This window comes from Harpia harpyja, chromosome W (genome assembly GCF_026419915.1).
Source record: "Harpia harpyja isolate bHarHar1 chromosome W, bHarHar1 primary haplotype, whole genome shotgun sequence".
In the NCBI taxonomy this organism is placed as follows: Eukaryota; Metazoa; Chordata; class Aves; order Accipitriformes; family Accipitridae; genus Harpia; species Harpia harpyja.
In genome coordinates this window covers 9266105-9283635 of record NC_068968.1, presented here as the reverse complement: position 1 = coordinate 9283635, position 17531 = coordinate 9266105, and the positions used below count along the sequence as shown (strand labels likewise).

The 17531-nt window shown below is 41.6% G+C and overlaps 1 protein-coding gene across 1 annotated transcript; it reads left to right on the top strand.

The window, feature by feature from the left end:
- Nucleotides 1-908: 908 nt before the first annotated feature.
- LOC128136045 (uncharacterized) lies at nucleotides 909-16696 on the top strand. Its single transcript, XM_052775137.1, has 3 exons — nucleotides 909-975; nucleotides 4155-5364; nucleotides 16048-16696. The coding sequence occupies exons 1-3, from the start codon at nucleotides 909-911 to the stop codon at nucleotides 16694-16696; spliced, it is 1926 nt and encodes a 641-aa protein (XP_052631097.1).
- Nucleotides 16697-17531: the final 835 nt, after the last annotated feature.

Here is a 17531-nt window from a genome sequence, read left to right as displayed (position 1 = left end):
CAGCTTCATACTCCATATCACCCCCAGTCGAGTGGTCAAGTGGAAAAAATGAACCACTTTTAATCAAACAGCAAATTGTGAAATTGGGACAAGAAGCAAATCTGACATGGCCTCAGTCTCTCCCTTTAGCCCTTCTGCGTATACAAACAAGACCAAGGGCGAGGGAAGGACTGAGCCCCTTTGAAATGTTGTATGGACAACCCTATGAAATACAGAAAGGGGTGTCTGTGCAAGCTGGGGACGAGATTGTGACCTCTTACATGGTAGCATTGAGTAAGCAGCTCAATAAAATCAGGAAGCATGTGGCTGGGACTCGAGGGAGAGGTTTGGATGGACCTGTACATAATATACAACCTGGGGATTATGTATATGTAAAGTCTCTTACAGAAAAAACCCTGGAGCCACAGTGGGAAGGACCATTCCAAGTACTACTCACCTCCTTTACTGCAATCAGAATCAAGGAACAGAACGCTTGGATTCATCACACCAGAGTGAAAAAGACACCCATAACTCCATGGAAAGTCACCACAAAACCCGATGGACATTTAGTTTTTACGCGGTAATATGGGGAGTTGTGGGGACTCTGTGTAAGGCGTGGGATGAAAACCTGTTTGTCAGATATAACCAGGAGCTAGCAAAGGATATTAATGTATCAAGCTGTTGGATGTGTACCTTAATACCCAGACAAGGAGAAACCTTCCCGTTTATTGGTGTCCCCCTCAGAACAAACAGCACTAAAACACTATTGAATAGAACTGCCAACTATACTTGTTTATATGGAAATGGTTCCAGAACTATAGTGAAGTATAAACTTGATCTGGATAGCAGAGACCCCACATGATAATGATCGATACAATTGGTCTTGGAGATTAAAAGACATGGAAAGAGGCAGAGGGGGAGACCCCGTAATGATGTGCCCCCATTATGCCAACACTTCTAGTTTTCTTGGGACACTGAATGGAACTTGCTTTCGATGTAATGAATCACACTCTACAGGGACAGCTAATACAGGATGGGGAAATCTAACAGGGAGTTGTTATCTTCCTCCTCCTCGGGAGCCGTCCAATTGTAATCTCCCTGACGGACATTGGTACCTTTGTGCAAACAGGAAGGCACATAAGAGTTTACCTATCGATTGGTGGGGAGAATGCACAGAGGGAATAATAATCCCACAAACACTCCCTATCTTAGGAAAATTACAGGGAATATTCCGATCCCCATGGCACCACACGAGGACTAAAAGAACCTCTAACCCTCTTATAGAACGAGGCACCACATTCCACAGTGTGGTACTGTTGAAAATATTTTGATAAAGAAATTAAAATCTAATTATATAAAAGAGTTTGGTTTGATTAAGAAGTAGAAAATTGTGAAGCATAGGTATGGGAGTGTTAAGTTTGAAATGTAGTCATAGGAACTGTAGAAAATGTACTATGTGTGACTATAAGAATTCAAGTATTGTCTAAAATCAGTTAACCACAGAAACTTTGACAAAGATTTGTTGGTTTGTAGTGTTTTGTTTTAGGAAACTAGGGAAACCGTTATGGACACCAGTTTGCTGCCTGGAAACCCCTTACCCTTCCCACCTCGATCTAATTATCGAGGATTCCAATCAGTAGAGTTAAGTGAGATTAACCAATGATTGTTTTAACATAAGAATATTAATAAGATGATGTGACTGAAGGACCAATTATTAGAAAGGTTACATTTAAGAATAGACATAGTATGCATTTTTATGTAAACTAATATAGATGATGGTGAGAATCGTACTGCGCAGAATCACCTAAGAGAGGTCAAGAAGCGGACAAGTGAGGAAGACTATGGAAGACCACCAGAGGGCTTCTGAAGACCACCAGAGACCTTCACTGCGCTTGCGTAAAGGACATTTACATATGTTAATAGTTTCCCGGAAAACTAATGATTATGTATAACATTTTTCGGAAACCCAGTGAATATGTAAAACAGATGTGCATTTAACCTGCATAGTTAAACCAGACAGATGCACACGATAGGTGGAGCGATCCCCCGTGTGCCCAGCGCTGCAATAAAGGAGTGCCTGCTTCTTAACTTCTCATTGCTGTTAAGGAGTTTTATTCCGGATTTCGGCAACAGATTTGGCGACCCAGATGGGACCTTGCGAGTGAGACTGGATGAGATCGAGTGGTGATTGAACTCCGTCCGGCACCGAGGGATTCTCGGGGAGAACCATCGCTCTCGACTCACAAAGCTCCTCGCAACATTCCCTGGAGAAAGGGTAAGGCACTTCTTCTTTGGAATTTGTTTGGATAGCCTGCCCGTAAGGCGCGGCGAAAGCTTTGCAGGGTTGGGGCTCAGAGGGTACCCATTTGCATTGGAAGCCTAGGCGTCTGTTCGTAAGTCATAAGCGAAAGCTATTGCTGGGTTGGACATTTGTGTATTTGGGACAACTGTCATTTGCATTTGTTTGGTATTTGGTATTTGATACTCGATACTTGATATTTGGCATTTGATATTTGGTTATTAATATTTGGAACTTTGATATTTGATATTTGGTGCATTTGGTATTTGATATATAAGTATAATGGCATTAGCCAAATTATTTAAGAGTAAGAGTATGGGAAATATAACCACTGATGGAAAGATACCGAAAACATCACCATTGGGATGTTTATTGGCACATTGGAGTGAATTACATGATGATTTACGTAAAAGTCAAATGACTGAATATTGTAATCATTGGTGGCCTTTGTATGTTTTGGAAGAGCAGGAAAAATGGCCAACAAATGGAACTTTAAGTTATAATACTATATTACAGTTAATGTTATTTTGTAAGAGAGAGGGTAAATGGAGTGAACTGCCATATGTGGATCTGTTCTTTTATTTGAGGCAGAGAACGGATTGACAAAAAGAATGCAAGTTAATTAGTCGAGACAATTTGGTGATGATATTAACTTCAGAAAATAAGAAAGCTAAGAGTTGTTGTTCGGCTTGTGATATTGGAAGGAGGTGCATTAGATGTACGGTACCAAAAGAGGATGAAATGGAACTAGAATTAGAAATAGCCCCACCAAGGGAGGAGCAGGATCTCTCTCCCTAACATCCACGGGAAAGAAGTATTGAATCAGGGAGAATAATAGAACCGGATAGTACTAGAATGAGGGAAGAAGCTGATGAGACACCAGAAGTAGTAATTCATACCCCAGTGTCTCGGAGAACTCGTCAGCAATCTCAATTGTTGGCTCCCTTGAGACCGGGAGTGGGACAGCATGGGCCAGTATATGTCAAAGTGCCGTTTTCTATTACGGATTTGATGACACGGAAACAGGCAGCAGGGGTTTATAGAGAAGATCCGGAGAGAGTAGGAAGAGTTGTAGAAACAATTATTAGAACTCAGGATCCTGATTGGAATGATTTACAAGTAATATTGGATAATTTATTGGATAGTACTGAAAAACAGATGGTATTAAAAACTGGAAAAGCACAAGCAGAGGCAGCACTTATGAATGAAACGCTCTCTGGAACTTTGGAACAGAATTTTCCTTCGGGAGATCCCCAGTGGGATCCAAATGACCCTGTACACAGGAGAAGGTTAACTCGATATCAAAAATGGGTATTGTATGGAGTAAAGCATGCAATGCCGAAAGCTTTGAATTGGTCTAAATTATATGAGATAAAGCAAGATAAAAATGAATCTCCCTCTGTGTTTTTGGAAAAATTGAAGGAAACTGCTAGAAAATATACTGATTTGAAATTGGAAACAGAGGCAGAACAACAACAATTGGCTTCGATTTTTATGGGGCAGTCAGCGCGTGATATAAGGCAAAAACTCCAAAAATTGGAGGGAGAGGATTCAAGAAATTTAAATAAAATGTTAGAAACAGCATGGAAAGTCTATAATAATCGAGAGAAGGAAGAAGAGCAAAGAAAAGAAAAGAAAAAAAAAGATCAGAGACAGTAGATTAATAGCTGTCTTAACAGGGAATGCAGCAAGAGGAAGAGGACGAGCTCGGGGAAGAGGAGGTTTTAGAAACTTTGGTAACCGGGAACCTAATGCACCTCTAGGAATGAATCAGTGTGCATATTATAAGGAGGATGGACATTGGAAAAGGGATTGCAAACAAGTCAGCAAGAGGCTGCAAAAATGATGACTTTAAATGAATGAAGGGGACCGGAGGGGAACCCAGCTGAACCTCTGGTTACAATTAAGCTGGGAAATGATAAAGTTGAATTTTTAGTCGATACGGGAGCAGTATATTCTGTTTTGAATACTTATAAAGGGAAATTGGGAAATAAAACAGCAAACATAATTGGAGCGACTGGGAAACAGGAAAATAGACCATTCTTTCAACCCCTTGATTTAAAATTTGGAAATAAAGCAATTACACATGAATTTTTGTATGTGCCAGAATGTCCGATACCCTTGTTGGGTCGAGATTTGTTATCCAAATTAAATGCACAGATAGCTTTTGAGGGAGGAGAAATTCTTTTAAAAATACCAGAATCAAAGACAGGAGAAATATTGATGATACAGGAGAAGGTTAAGATTCAGGAGATGCCGCAAGAAGTTGATGATGCTGTGATCCCTACAGTTTGGAACACAGAGATACCTGGAGAATCTAAAATGGCACAGCCTGTAAAAGTAGAACTGAAGGAAAATGTGAAACCAGTGAGATTAAAGCAGTATCCAGTTAAACCTGAGGCTAGATTGGGAATCAAGAAATTAATTGATAAATTTTTGGAATATGGAATCTTAGAGGAGTGTGAATCTGAATATAATACTCCAATTTTACCAGTGAAAAAACCATCAGGAGAATATAGATTAGTACAGGATCTGAGGGCGATAAATCAGATAGTGAAAGATATACATCCTGTAGTGACCAATCCATATACACTTTTAACAGCTCTAGGGGAGAATCACCAGTGGTTTACAGTGCTTGATTTAAAGGATGCTTTCTTTTGTACACCCCTGGAAGAAGGAAGTCAAAAATTATTTGCTTTCGAGTGGGAAAATCCAAAGACAGGACGAAAAACACAATTGACATGGACAAGATTGCCGCAAGGATTCAAGAACAGTCCAACAATTTTTGGGAGCCAATTCGCAAAAGAACTTGAGATGTGGAAACGAGATGGTCCCAAACCTGGACATTTGCTCCTACAGTATGTAGACGACATATTAATAGCGACAGAAGAGAGACCAGCGTGTATAAAGGTAACAATTGATCTTTTAAACTTTTTGGGGCTAAGCGGATACAAAGTCTCTAGAACTAAGGCCCAGATAGCAAAACAGACTGTGATATATCTGGGTTTTGAAATCTCACAAGGGCAAAGACAGTTGGGAACAGACCGCAAAGAAGCAATTTGCAGTATCCCGGAGCCGAGAAATACCCACGAATTGAGAACCTTCTTGGGAATGACTGGGTGGTGTCGGCTATGGATAATGAACTATGGTCTGTTGGCTAAACCATTATATGAAGCTCTTAAAGGTCCACCATTTGAATGGGGTCCAGATCAGCAGAGAGCTTTCAAGAATCTAAAACAGGCCCTGATGACAGCACCAGCCCTGGGACTTCCGGATCTGACTAAAGACTTCCAGTTATTTGTACATGAGAAACAACACCTTGCACTGGGAGTGCTGACTCAGAAGATGGGAAGTTGGAAGCGACCGGTTGGATACTTTTCCAAACAATTGGACTTTGTAAGTAAAGGCTGGCCTGCTTGTTTGAGAGCAGTAGCAGCCACTGTGATGATAATACAGGAGGCCCGAAAATTGACTTTGGGAAGGATGATGGTGGTATATGTGCCACACATGGTGATATCAGTGTTGGAGCAAAAGGGGGGCCATTGGCTCTCCCCGAGCAGAATGATGAAATATCAGGTAATTTTGATGGAGCAAGATGATGTAATTTTGAAAACCACTAACTTAACTAATCCTGCAGTCTTTTTGAGTTCTATACAGGAAGAAGGACACCTGGAACATGATTGCCTGACTACCATTGAGTATGTATATTCCAGTCGAGAGGATCTGAAGGATGTACCTATGGACAATCCAGACTGGGAATTGTACACAGATGGTAGCAGTTTCGTCGAAAATGGAATCCGCTATGCAGGATATGCGGTAACAACTGAAAAATCAGTTATAGAAGCCAATGCTTTGCCAAGCACAACTTCAGCTCAGAAGGCGGAATTAGTGGCTTTGACAAGGGCTCTAGAATTGAGTGAAGAAAAGAAAGTGAATATCTGGACTGATTCGAAATATGCATTTGGTGTGGTCCATGTCCATGGGATTTTATGGAAGGAGAGAGGATTATTATCCTCTCAGGGGTCCAACATTAAATATAAAGAGGAGATTTTGCATTTATTACAAGCAGTTCAGAAACCAACTGCAGTAGCAATCATGCACTGTAAAACACATCAATCAGGGAATACAAAAGAGATTGTAGGGAACAGATTAGCAGATAAATCAGCTAGGGAAGCAGCCAAAAGGAATGCCTTACAAATGGCATTAATTCCTACAAAAACTATTGCATTACCGAAGGAAAAACCTAAATATTCAGAGGAGGATGAGAAATTGGGGAGACTATTAAATGCAAGGAAAAATTTGGAAGGATGGTGGGTGACATCAAAAGGACAAGTAGTAATCCCACCATTTGTAATGAGGGAAATAGTACAGACAAAACATAAGGAATGTCATTGGGGAGCAGAAGCATTAGTAACTCTTTTGAAAAGGCAAGTGGTATCAGTAAAAATGCTAGAAATAGCTAAAATGACAACTGTGAAATGTGAGATATGTTTAAAAAACAATCCAGTAGTAAAGAAGAAGGTTCAAATGGGAATACTGAAATCAGGAATGGAACCAGGAGATTATTGGCAAATAGATTTTTCAGAGTTACCTCGACAAAATGGGTATTGATACATTCTAGTGGGGGTTGATACTTTTACAGGATGGCCGGAAGCCTTTCCCTGTCGGACCAATCAAGCAAAGGAGGTCATTAAATGGTTATTAAAAGAAATTATCCCGAGATTTGGAGTACCTATTGGAATCTCTTCTGACAGAGGTTCCCATTTTGTTGCAGAAGTGGTCCAGGGTGTCAGTAGAATTTTGGGAATTACATGGGACTTACATACACCTTGGAGACCACAATCTAGTGGGAAGGTGGAAAGAATGAATCAAACATTGAAAAGACAAATTAGTAAAATATATCAGGAAACTAATTTGAAATGGCCTCAGGCCCTCCCACTGGCCCTTTTACGAATTCGGGTTCAGCCAAAGAGTGGGACATTAATCAGTCCCTATGAGCTACTATATGGTAAACCTTATGAAACTCCTGAACCAAATCTGAGCATACATTTAAAAGGAAAACAAGATGTATATAGCTATCTGCTTTCTTTAGGAAAAACTTTAACTGCGCTTCGGAGTGCGGTTGTTTGGAACAGACCTCTATCTTTGGAAAATCCAGTACATGATTTCCAACCAGGTGATTATGTCTATGTGAAGACATGGACTTCTGAACCTCTTCAGGAATGCTGGAAAGGACCCTTTCAAATATTGTTGACTACTTTCACCGCTGTCAAGATTGCTGAATCAGATGCATGGATCCACTATACTCGGGTGAAGAAAGCTCCATCATCTTGGAAAGTTGTATATAGAGACCCTAGAACCTTAAAACTGACTTTGAAGCATGTCTAATCTTCCATACCATTTTGGAATCTGGGGGAAATGTTTTTTGATTTGGAAAATAATATTGGTGGGAGTCTGGTCTGAGATTGTGGCTAAACAACAAGTAACAGTGAACTATGGAGGTACTTTGGGATTGGGATGTAATTTTACTCAGATTCCAGAATTTGATCCTGACAAATTAGAAATTAGTTGGATGAGAGATAAGGGAAAAGGCGAGTATCTACCAGGACAAATTTAGCTGAAGAAAAAGACAAGAAATAAGAGACAAGCTAAACAATTAATTTACCTCCCAAAGAAAACTCAGGAAGAAAATTTGATGGTAGGATTGATTAAGGGATTCGCTAATTTCCAGAATGTGACACAAATTACTGCCTGTTTACCAATACCAAGGACAGTTGGTGAATCCGTTCCATGGGGAATTTTGACAATGAATTTGACTAATTTAGAACATAGAAATGTGACTACCCACTGTGAACAAAGGCCAGTAGTTGGATGGCAAGAACAAGTGACAATTATCAAGAAGCAATGGAAGTCTCCAGGGAGCAGGGCGGATTGTGAAAAATTATTAAATTCTGTTTTTATTAAAGTTGGGAGATTTCATAATGTAGGATATTGTACTTATGATGAACAAATTAAGAAAAATACAACTCGAATGATCATGGAATGGAAATGTGATAAGGCTAATCAGACAATATTAGAAAGGACAATTAGTTGGGATTCAGTGTGGTCTATGACTATACTGTCTCAATTCCAATATATGGCTAAAGCTCCTTGGTGTTTTACTTGGGATGGAACCATTTTTACAACTTGGCCATCAGTAAATGACAAAGGGAGTACATTACGAGGAAAGGAAAATTTAGTATCTTGGTGGAAATGTGAGAAAATATACAATTGCAGTACTAAAGACATGGCAATACAAAGAATCCCACCTTTAGCAGCAGCCGTGAAGTATGGCTGCTTGTGTAGAGGACTTCTTAAAAATGATCTCCAATTGACTGAAACCTTTAAACCTAAAAGAGGAACAATATTTAGTTGCAGAAAAACTACTATTCAGAGTCCAGGACACTTAGTTTGGGCAATGAGTGATGGAACCTGGACAACCCACCTGCCTCTTGATGGGAAGGTAAAACAAATCACTTTGGGAATGCCAACATTATGCCCAATTTGGAAAAAGTCTCCTTTTTGAGGATCATTAGAAAATTTGAAATTGGAACGGGCAAAAAGGTCAGAAATAGATGATGAATGGAATGAACCCTCCACTGGAGTTAGAATTAGTTGGGCCCTAGAATCTCTACTAACCCCTTTGGCAATATATAGGAATCGAGACTGGCTGTACCAACTAACAGGACAGGTAGAGAAACTGGCCAATGTGACCAGAAAAGTATTTAGAGATCTAAATATACAATTACAGGCCACTTCCAAAATGACTCTGCAAAATAGAATGGCTTCAGATATGCTTTTACTCAAAGCACACGGAGTGTGTGGATATTTAAAAGACAGAATGGACCATTGTTGTATACACATTCCGAATGTAACTCAGGATGTAGAACATGATTTGGAATTATTGGGAAAAACTGAGAAAGACACACAAGAGTTGCAACAAGATATGCAAGAGAGTTGGATAGACAAGATCTTTAAAGGATTAGGTTGGAATCTAAGTTCTTGGATTAAATCATTGATTAGTACAGTATTAACTTTGTTGATAATTTTTGTAATGATCATTTTGATTTATTATTTTTTGAAAAAGCAAATTACTCGTAAAACTTCTTTTAATCGCATGATCATCCAAGCTGTTGCAAGACAGCAAGATGGACAAACAATCCCAGAGTTTCCTCCAGCATATAGTAAATGATTAGTAAAATTATAGTGAAAGTATTGAAATGATTTTCAAAACTTTCAAAGGGGGGAATGTTGAAAATATTTTGATAAAGAAATTAAAATCTAATTATATAAAAGAGTTTGGTTCGATTAAGAAGTAGAAAATTGTAAAGCATAGGTATGGGAGTGTTAAGTTTGAAATGTAGTCATAGGAACTGTAGAAAATGTACTATGTGTGACTATAAGAATTCAAGTATTGTCTAAAATCAGTTAACCACAGAAACTTTGACAAAGATTTGTTGGTTTGTAGTGTTTTAGGAAACTAGGGAAACTGTTATGGACACCAGTTTGCTGCTTGGAAACCCCTTACCCTTCCCACATCGATCTAATTATCGAGGATTCCAATCAGTAGAGTTAAGTGAGATTAACCAATGATTGTTTTAACATAAGAATATTAATAAGATGGTGTGACTGAAGGACCAATTATTAGAAAGGTTAAATTTAAGAATAGACATAGTATGCATTTTTATGTAAACTAATATAGATGATGGTGAGAATCGTACTGCGCAGAATCACCTAAGAGAGGTCAAGAAGCGGACAAGTGAGGAAGACTATGGAAGACCACCAGAGGGCTTCTGAAGACCACCAGAGACCTTCAATGCGCCTGCGTAAAGGACATTTACATATGTTAATAGTTTCCCGGAAAACTAATGATTATGTATAACATTTTTCGGAAACCCAGTGAATATGTAAAACAGATGTGCATTTAACCTGCATAGTTAAACCAGACAGGTGCACACGATAGGTGGAGCGATCCCCCGTGTGCCCAGCGCTGCAATAAAGGAGTGCCTGCTTCTTAACTTCTCATTGCTGTTAAGGAGTTTTATTCCGGATTTCGGCAACATTAGGAAATTTGCAAAGCCAAACTTATAGGAGGCTAGATTGCTTTAACATGTTTGTCAAGTAACAATGGAATTAAGTTCAATTTTAAATTTAACTGGGAAATTCATGTTCTCCCAAGGCTATTTATTTGAAAAAAGAGCTACCGAGATATATTCTAAGAGGCAGGCGGCCTGATTGTTAAATACTTTCTTAAAATCATATATGTGTTAGCATTTGTCACAGAGAGTTAGTACACTACCATTACAGGCTAACTGTATTCCACCACTAGGCCAAGGAATACAGTCAAAGCATTGAAACTGCATTGAGAATAGCTGCCTTTATGCAGCAAACACAAGATCTATGTAAATCAAATGCTGATTAAAACACACAGTTTAAATTATTCTGATATTATTTTACTAGAGTTTTGGTAAAGACTTATTCCTTGGAATTTGCTACTGCTAAAATTATATTTTTATGCAAAAAGATTGGGATTTCCTTTAGTTGCTGTGAGTTTAAGTGCAGCAGTTTCAAACATTTGCTGAAGTGACAGAAGTGATTGTCTCCATGAACAATATCAGACTTCAGTCACCAAACGTCATATCTGAAACAGACACAGACAATTGGAGCTCATTGTATTCAGACGTAAGCAGGGACAACAGAGGCCTGACACCACAGATGAATTGAGCAAGGAAATGCAGCCTCAAAAGGGTAAAGTGAGAGATCCCAGGCTACAAGCTAGGATGTAGGAGGAGAAGTAGGAAGTGTGGTGGTTTCAGCCCAGCCGGTAACAAAGGACCACACAGCTGCTCACTCACTCCTCCCGCCCCCCTCCAGAGGGACAGGGAGGAGAATCACAAAGGAGAAAAGAAAAAAACCACAGAACCTCGAGGGTTGAGATAAGGACAATTTACTGGGACAACACAAAAACAGAAGTTACAACAACAACAAGGGTACTAATAAAAGAATATATAAAATGAGTGATTCACAGTGCAACTGCTCACCACCCGGAACCCAAAACTCTACCACTTCCCCAACCAAAAGCCAAGAGCACTCCCCCCAACCCGCTCCCCATTTATATACTGAGCATGATGTCACATGGTATGGAATAGCTCCTTGGCTAGTTCAGGTCAGCTGTCCTGGCTGTGCCCCCTCCCAGGTTCCTGTGAAAATTAACTCTATCCCAGCTGAACCCAGGACAGTGAGATAGAAGCAGAATCCCCAGCTAGGCAGTAGGAACCCCAAACTCAACATAGCCTAGTGGTTGAGTTTTGCACTCACCAGCAAAATAAAACTCAAAATTATCCATTGTGGGTAGGGTAACACCTTCCACTTGTCAGCTGACATTCATTAGGCCCTTACATGCTATAAGCCTTATTATTTCAGATAGCTGAAGGGCTGAAGCCTATGTCAGACAGTTTCTGCACTAATAGCAAGGACCTGAAGTGAACTGTGAATTAAAATGCTCACACTAAATTACTTGCCTTGATCTCCTTAAGAATTTTTATAATTTGGTGTTCATTAGACTAAATGGGTAACAGCTAAATGATCTTTTAAGCTAGGCTGCTGCAGGTAATGATTAAAGAAACTGTGAGACATGAGTTATTGTGGTGGCTTGACCTTGGACAGCTGCTAGATGCCCACCCAGCTGCTCTCTCACCCCCCCTCCTCAACAGGACAAGGGGAGAAAATAGGATGAAAAAGCTCAGTAGTTGAGATAAAGACTGAGATCACTTATCAATTACTGTCAGGGTGTAGTAGTATATAAACTGGGGGGAGTGGGGACGGGGGGATTGCTGCTTGGGGAGTAACAGGGCATCGATCAGCAGGTGGTGAGCAATTGCATTGTGCATCACTTGTATATTGCAATCCTTTTATTATTACTGTTGTCATTTTATTAGTGTTATCATTATCATTATTAGTTTCTTCTTTTCTGTTCTATTAAACTAGTCTTATATCAACCCATGAGTTTTACTTCTTTTTCCTGATTTTCTCCCCCATCCCACTGGGTGGGTGGGGAGTGAGTGAGTGGCTGCGTGGTGCTTAGTTGCTGGCTGGGGTTAAACCACGACACTCTCTCTCACAACTTTACCTTTTCCTTAAATATGTTTTTTTCACAGAGGTGCCACCAGCTTCACTGATTAGCTCAGCTTTGGCCAGTGGCCCCGGTACTCCCTGAGCAGCAATCCCCCCCGTCCCCACTCCCCCCAGTTTATATACTAGATGTGACGTCACATGGTATGGAATACCCTGTTGGCCACTTTGGGTCAGCTGCCCTGGCTGTGTCCCCTCCCAACTTCTTGTGCCCCTCCAGCCTTCTTGCTGGCTGGGCATGAGAAGCTGCAAAATCCTTGACATGAGACTAAACATTACTTAGCAACAACTGAAAACATCAGTGTTATCAACATTCTTCTCATACTGAACTCAAAACATAGCACTGTACCAGCTACTAGGAAGATAATCAACTCTATCCCAGCTGAAACCAGGACAGAGAGGAGTGAGAAAAAAATGTGAGTAACAAACCTGCAGACACCAAGGTCATTGAAGGAGAGAGAGGAGGTGCTCCAGGTGCTGGAGCTGAGATTCCCCTGCAGCCTGTGGTGAAGACCATGGTGAGGCAGGCTGTCCCCCTGTAGCCCATGGAGGAGGACCTCATGCTAGAACAGGTGGATATGCCCTGAAGGAAGCTTCCATGGAGAGCCCACACAGGAGCAGGCTCCTGGCAGGGACTGCAGCCAAGGGAAAGGAGCCCATGCAGGAGCATGTTTTCTGGCAAAAACTGTGGCCTGTGGGAGACCCACACTGGAGCAGTCTGTTCCTGATGGACTGTATCCCATGGGAGGGACCTCATGCTGGAGCAGGGGAAAAGAGATGGGGAGCAGCAGAAATGAAGTGTTATGAACTGACAGCAACCCCCCATTCCTCATCCCTCCTGCACCACTCAGCAGGGGAGGAATGGAGTGAAGTCGAGCCTGGGAAAAAGGGAGGGGAGGGGGAAGGTGGTTTTAGTTTTGTTTTTGTTTCTCACCATCCTAGCTCTGTTTTTAACCCGCAATAAATTAAATTAATTTTCCCCAAGTTGAGTTTGTTTTGCCCATGACAGTAATTGGTAAGTTATCTCCCTGTCTTTATCTTGACCCACGAGCTTTTCCATCTTATTTTCTCCTCCTGTCCTGCTGAGGAGGGGGAGTGAGAGCAGTTGGTGGATGTCTGGTAGCCAGCCAAGGTCAATCCACCACAGATCTACATCTGAATAGGAAAAATAGAAGTGTTGTAGTCTAGCTACCTTTGTTTTGCTGAGGTAATTGTCTATGTGGATGAGGTGTTTTTACACCCACCTTCAGCATGGATATGGGCCTCTTGGTGTACACTGATAATTCAGGTTTTGTTGAGGAAACTCAACTAGAGTAATTCCTCAGTCTGGTGGGCCATGGGCCTGCAGTGCTTCTCCCTGCCCAGCTGAGGCTGGAACACCAGCAGTTTTACACTTTCCAGGCACTCAGTAGTCATATGAGGCTGTTTGTGGAGAAGATTGTGTGGCTCCAGCAAAGTGGGATTTTATGAAACTGCAACTTCTGGAATACTTCACTGGTTTAGACAGTAGGAGCCTGAATTGCCATTTGCTGTATAGCCAAAGCTTCATGTATGAAAAAGCAAGGGTTTGTTCCCTCTTTGTTCTTTAGTTTATCTGTATATTTGTTTTGTATGATGTTCAAATGTTATCTTCAGATGTTTTGAACAATGTTCACATAGATTACCCTAAGACTTTCAAAGAGTTTCTCTTGACCTAGTAATAACTTTCTAATGACACATTTTGCCCACATTGTGGCCTACTATATGTAGTAAGAATTATTTCCAAGAAATCCTGTCTGCCTAAACCTTCTTCTGTTTCCATTGCAAGAATTTAATTTCTGTCTGGGACACAGGAATCTGAATTGTCTTGTGCACTGGCCCAAGAGAAGTGGTTGTTCTTCATTGAAAAGAAATCCATAATTGAACCTGGTTATAGTATGTGACTGTAGAAGCCACCCAAGAAGAATGCTATATGGCTCCCAGCTCTGGACATAACACCCTAATGGCCACAAATGGGGTTTCATATGGAGATTTGAGCATCAGGAAAAAAAGAAAACTCTTGAGGAGTTAGATACAGAACAGACTAGTATGGGAGAATCAAAAGCACATAGATGAAATTCTTTGACATCACTACCATTTGAGAGTGTATGGGTACATATATGATGTCAGTCTATCTTATTGCCTGTTTTGCTGCAAGGACCTCATCCTATGATCATTCAGGATGTACATGTGCTAGCTTGCTCTAAGATGGAACAATCCATCAGGTTTCTGCCAGAGGAAACCTGGAAGGTGTAGCTGTCACAGTGATGACCTATAAGGGTTACCCAAAATGTAGGTGTGTAAAGATCGTGACTGTTGGGTTCTCAGGATTCTGTAATACACAAGGAGACAGAGGCCTGGGTCTGGGTTTCTGAGAATTTCTTTATAATAAATTACTACAAAACTACTATTAATAAAAAACATATATCTATATGTGTGTGCCTAGCTGATTGCAACAGACAAGCATATATATTTCCCAGCGGGCAGGCACATGGCAGCGGGCAGCATGGTGACCACCTGGAAAAAAGACGTCCTCTGCTTCTCCTGAGCTCCTAGCACGCGATAGAACCAATGCAGCCACACAGACAGAGCTCCTGTCAGAGCATGCGACCACCCAGGTTTCTGGCTGTGGGATGTTGTCACGTCCCAATTTCTCAGGACGATGACTCAGGTTTGCTGATTCCCAGGTCAGGATTAAGGTGAAACGACACCAGGGATCCTTTAACTCACAAAACTCAATTTTTATATACTCACAAGAATCGGCGTGCTCACCACAAAAATTGGTGTGCTCACCACAAAAATTAGTATGCTCACAACAAAAATTGGCATGAAACTATGTCAGTAAACTGTGTAACGTGCTAACCATACATCACCAAACATATACTACAGGCCTTGCTTATTTGGGAATCACTTCAGGGAAGACAATAAGGAGAGCCCTCCCGTTGAGTCACAAGGTTCAGAGCAGACCCCCTTGCTTTCTAGACTCCTTCTCAGAGAGGAGCTTAGGGGCAGCTGGATCCGCTCCTAGTCCCAGACTTGGTCAACTGTTTATGTCTAAAGGGATGAGGTGTAGGGATTACAGAAAAAAAAGAGAAAGAGAGAGAGAAGAGAAAGATTTCACCAGTCCTGGGTCCAGCGTTGGTTCAGTCAGCCTAGAGGTCCAGTGAGCCGAGGGGTCCGGTTCCAGTGGGCTTGAGCACGTGGGGCTTCAGTTTGTGTACTTTTATCATCCTTGCCCCTCCTTTGGGCGGGCATTAGGCTAATTAGGTGTCATGAGCGGTTTGTGAGCCTTTGGGCTTGGGGGTCGTTTGGGGATTAACTTCCCCTTCCCTGCATGGTGAGCTGTCCTGCTCAGCATATCAGAACAGCATTGTGAGTTGCCCTGTTCAGCATATCAGAACAGCACATCAGAACTGGGAGCTGTGCACCCTCCAGCACACCCTCCTCTTCCTGTTGCTGATGGGTGCTGATCGGCTTCTTTTCACCTGTGCTTCCTTGCTAGGTAGAGTTCCTTGTTATGCAGAGTTTGTCGTTAAGCAGAACTTGCCCCACCACAATGTTTGAGACATTAACTCTTTCAGTCTCTCACAGATGTACGCAGGGATATTCCTGGAGGTGGAGAGTGATTGCAAGCAAGCCTGTAGGAGGTGTGACCAGAGAGATGAACTACTCTGCCTGGTGGCCGAGCTACAGGAGGAGGTGGGTGGACTGAGGAGCATCCGAAAGCCTGAGAAGGAGACTGATCAATGGAGCTGTGCTCTGCCATTTCTGATGCATGCAAGTCAACTCAGCATGGCCACTATGGAGGCAGGTCCAGGATCTGTTTTGTGCCAGGAGGAAGGCAGCGTTACAAGGGATAGGGAGGAGTGGAAGCAGGTTACTGCATGGAGCTGTAAGAGGAATCCCTCCTTACCCTCTCAGCTACCTTTACAGAATAGGTACAAGGCTCTGGGTATGGTAGACGAAGCGCATAATGAGATGGAGGAGGAACCTGTGCAAGCACTGGCACCAAGGTCAGATCAACCAACCCCTCGCAACAAGACCTGCATTAAGACCAGTGCCAAGAAGAAACAACAACGAGCTATAGTCATAGGTGGCTCCCTCCTGAGCAGAACAGAGGTGCCCATTTGCAGATGGGACCCTCTTTTCAGGGAAGTTTGCTGCCTCCCTGGGGCCCAAAGCAGGGATGTCACCGGTCAACTCATGAGCTTAGTACAGCCTTTCATGTGAGTACTAATGATGTTGCAATAGGAAGTCCAAGGTTGATCAAAAGAGATTTCAGGGCCCTGGGAAGAATGCTAAAAGATTCAGGAGCACAGGCAGTGTTTTCCTCAATCCTCCCAGTAATGGGAAGAGACTTTGGAAGAAGCAAGCATGCCCAAGACATTGATACCTGGCTCCAGGATGGATGCCTCTGCCAGAACTTCATTTTTTATAACCATGGAAGAGTGAGTCTTCGAGGCACAAGGTATGCTGGGGCCTGACGGTGATATCAAAATCCTTATGGTTGTAAATTTTTAGAAACCTAGGGAACAAAAGATAAGTAATCGATGTAAATCACTTGGGTAAGCAACTCTTGACAAGACAATGGAATAGAAGGAACAAATTGACCTAAAACTAGGAACCAGAAACTTTAGTGGGCTGGTTGCCCAAGAAGATTAGCTATACCTCATGAATCAGCTAAAAAACATGCCCTTTAGGTGAACTTAACTAATTATAATATGAAAACCACACCTCTAGAAGTTAGGATACCCACCTCCACCTGAAGACCCTCACCTGCTGAGATTGCGCAGTAAAATTAAAAGACACTGCACCTTTAAATGAAGATGAGGACACTATACACCAATCAGCTTTAAGATATGGAATTATGGGCACCATTAAAAGGTTGATAAACAATGAATATGGTAATTATGCTAATTTACAATGCATAAATGAATGACTGTTTTAGTGCTGGGTGTGCTAGCTTTGCTGGGATACCCCCTAGCACCCCTTTCTGTGCAGAACTGGCAATAAACAGCTAATACCTCAACTCTGTGTGTTATTGGCTTGCACACCAGGTGAATGA

Coding starts and splice junctions, on each gene's coding strand:
- LOC128136045 (XM_052775137.1), top strand. CDS start 909: ATGATGTGCCCCCATTATGCCAACACTTCTAGTTTTCTTGGGACACTG. Junction 976..4,154: donor GAATGGAACTTGCTTTCGAT/GTAATGAATCAC, acceptor GGGGACCGGAGG/GGAACCCAGCTGAACCTCTG. Junction 5,365..16,047: donor ATCCCGGAGCCGAGAAATAC/CCACGAATTGAG, acceptor TAACTCTTTCAG/TCTCTCACAGATGTACGCAG.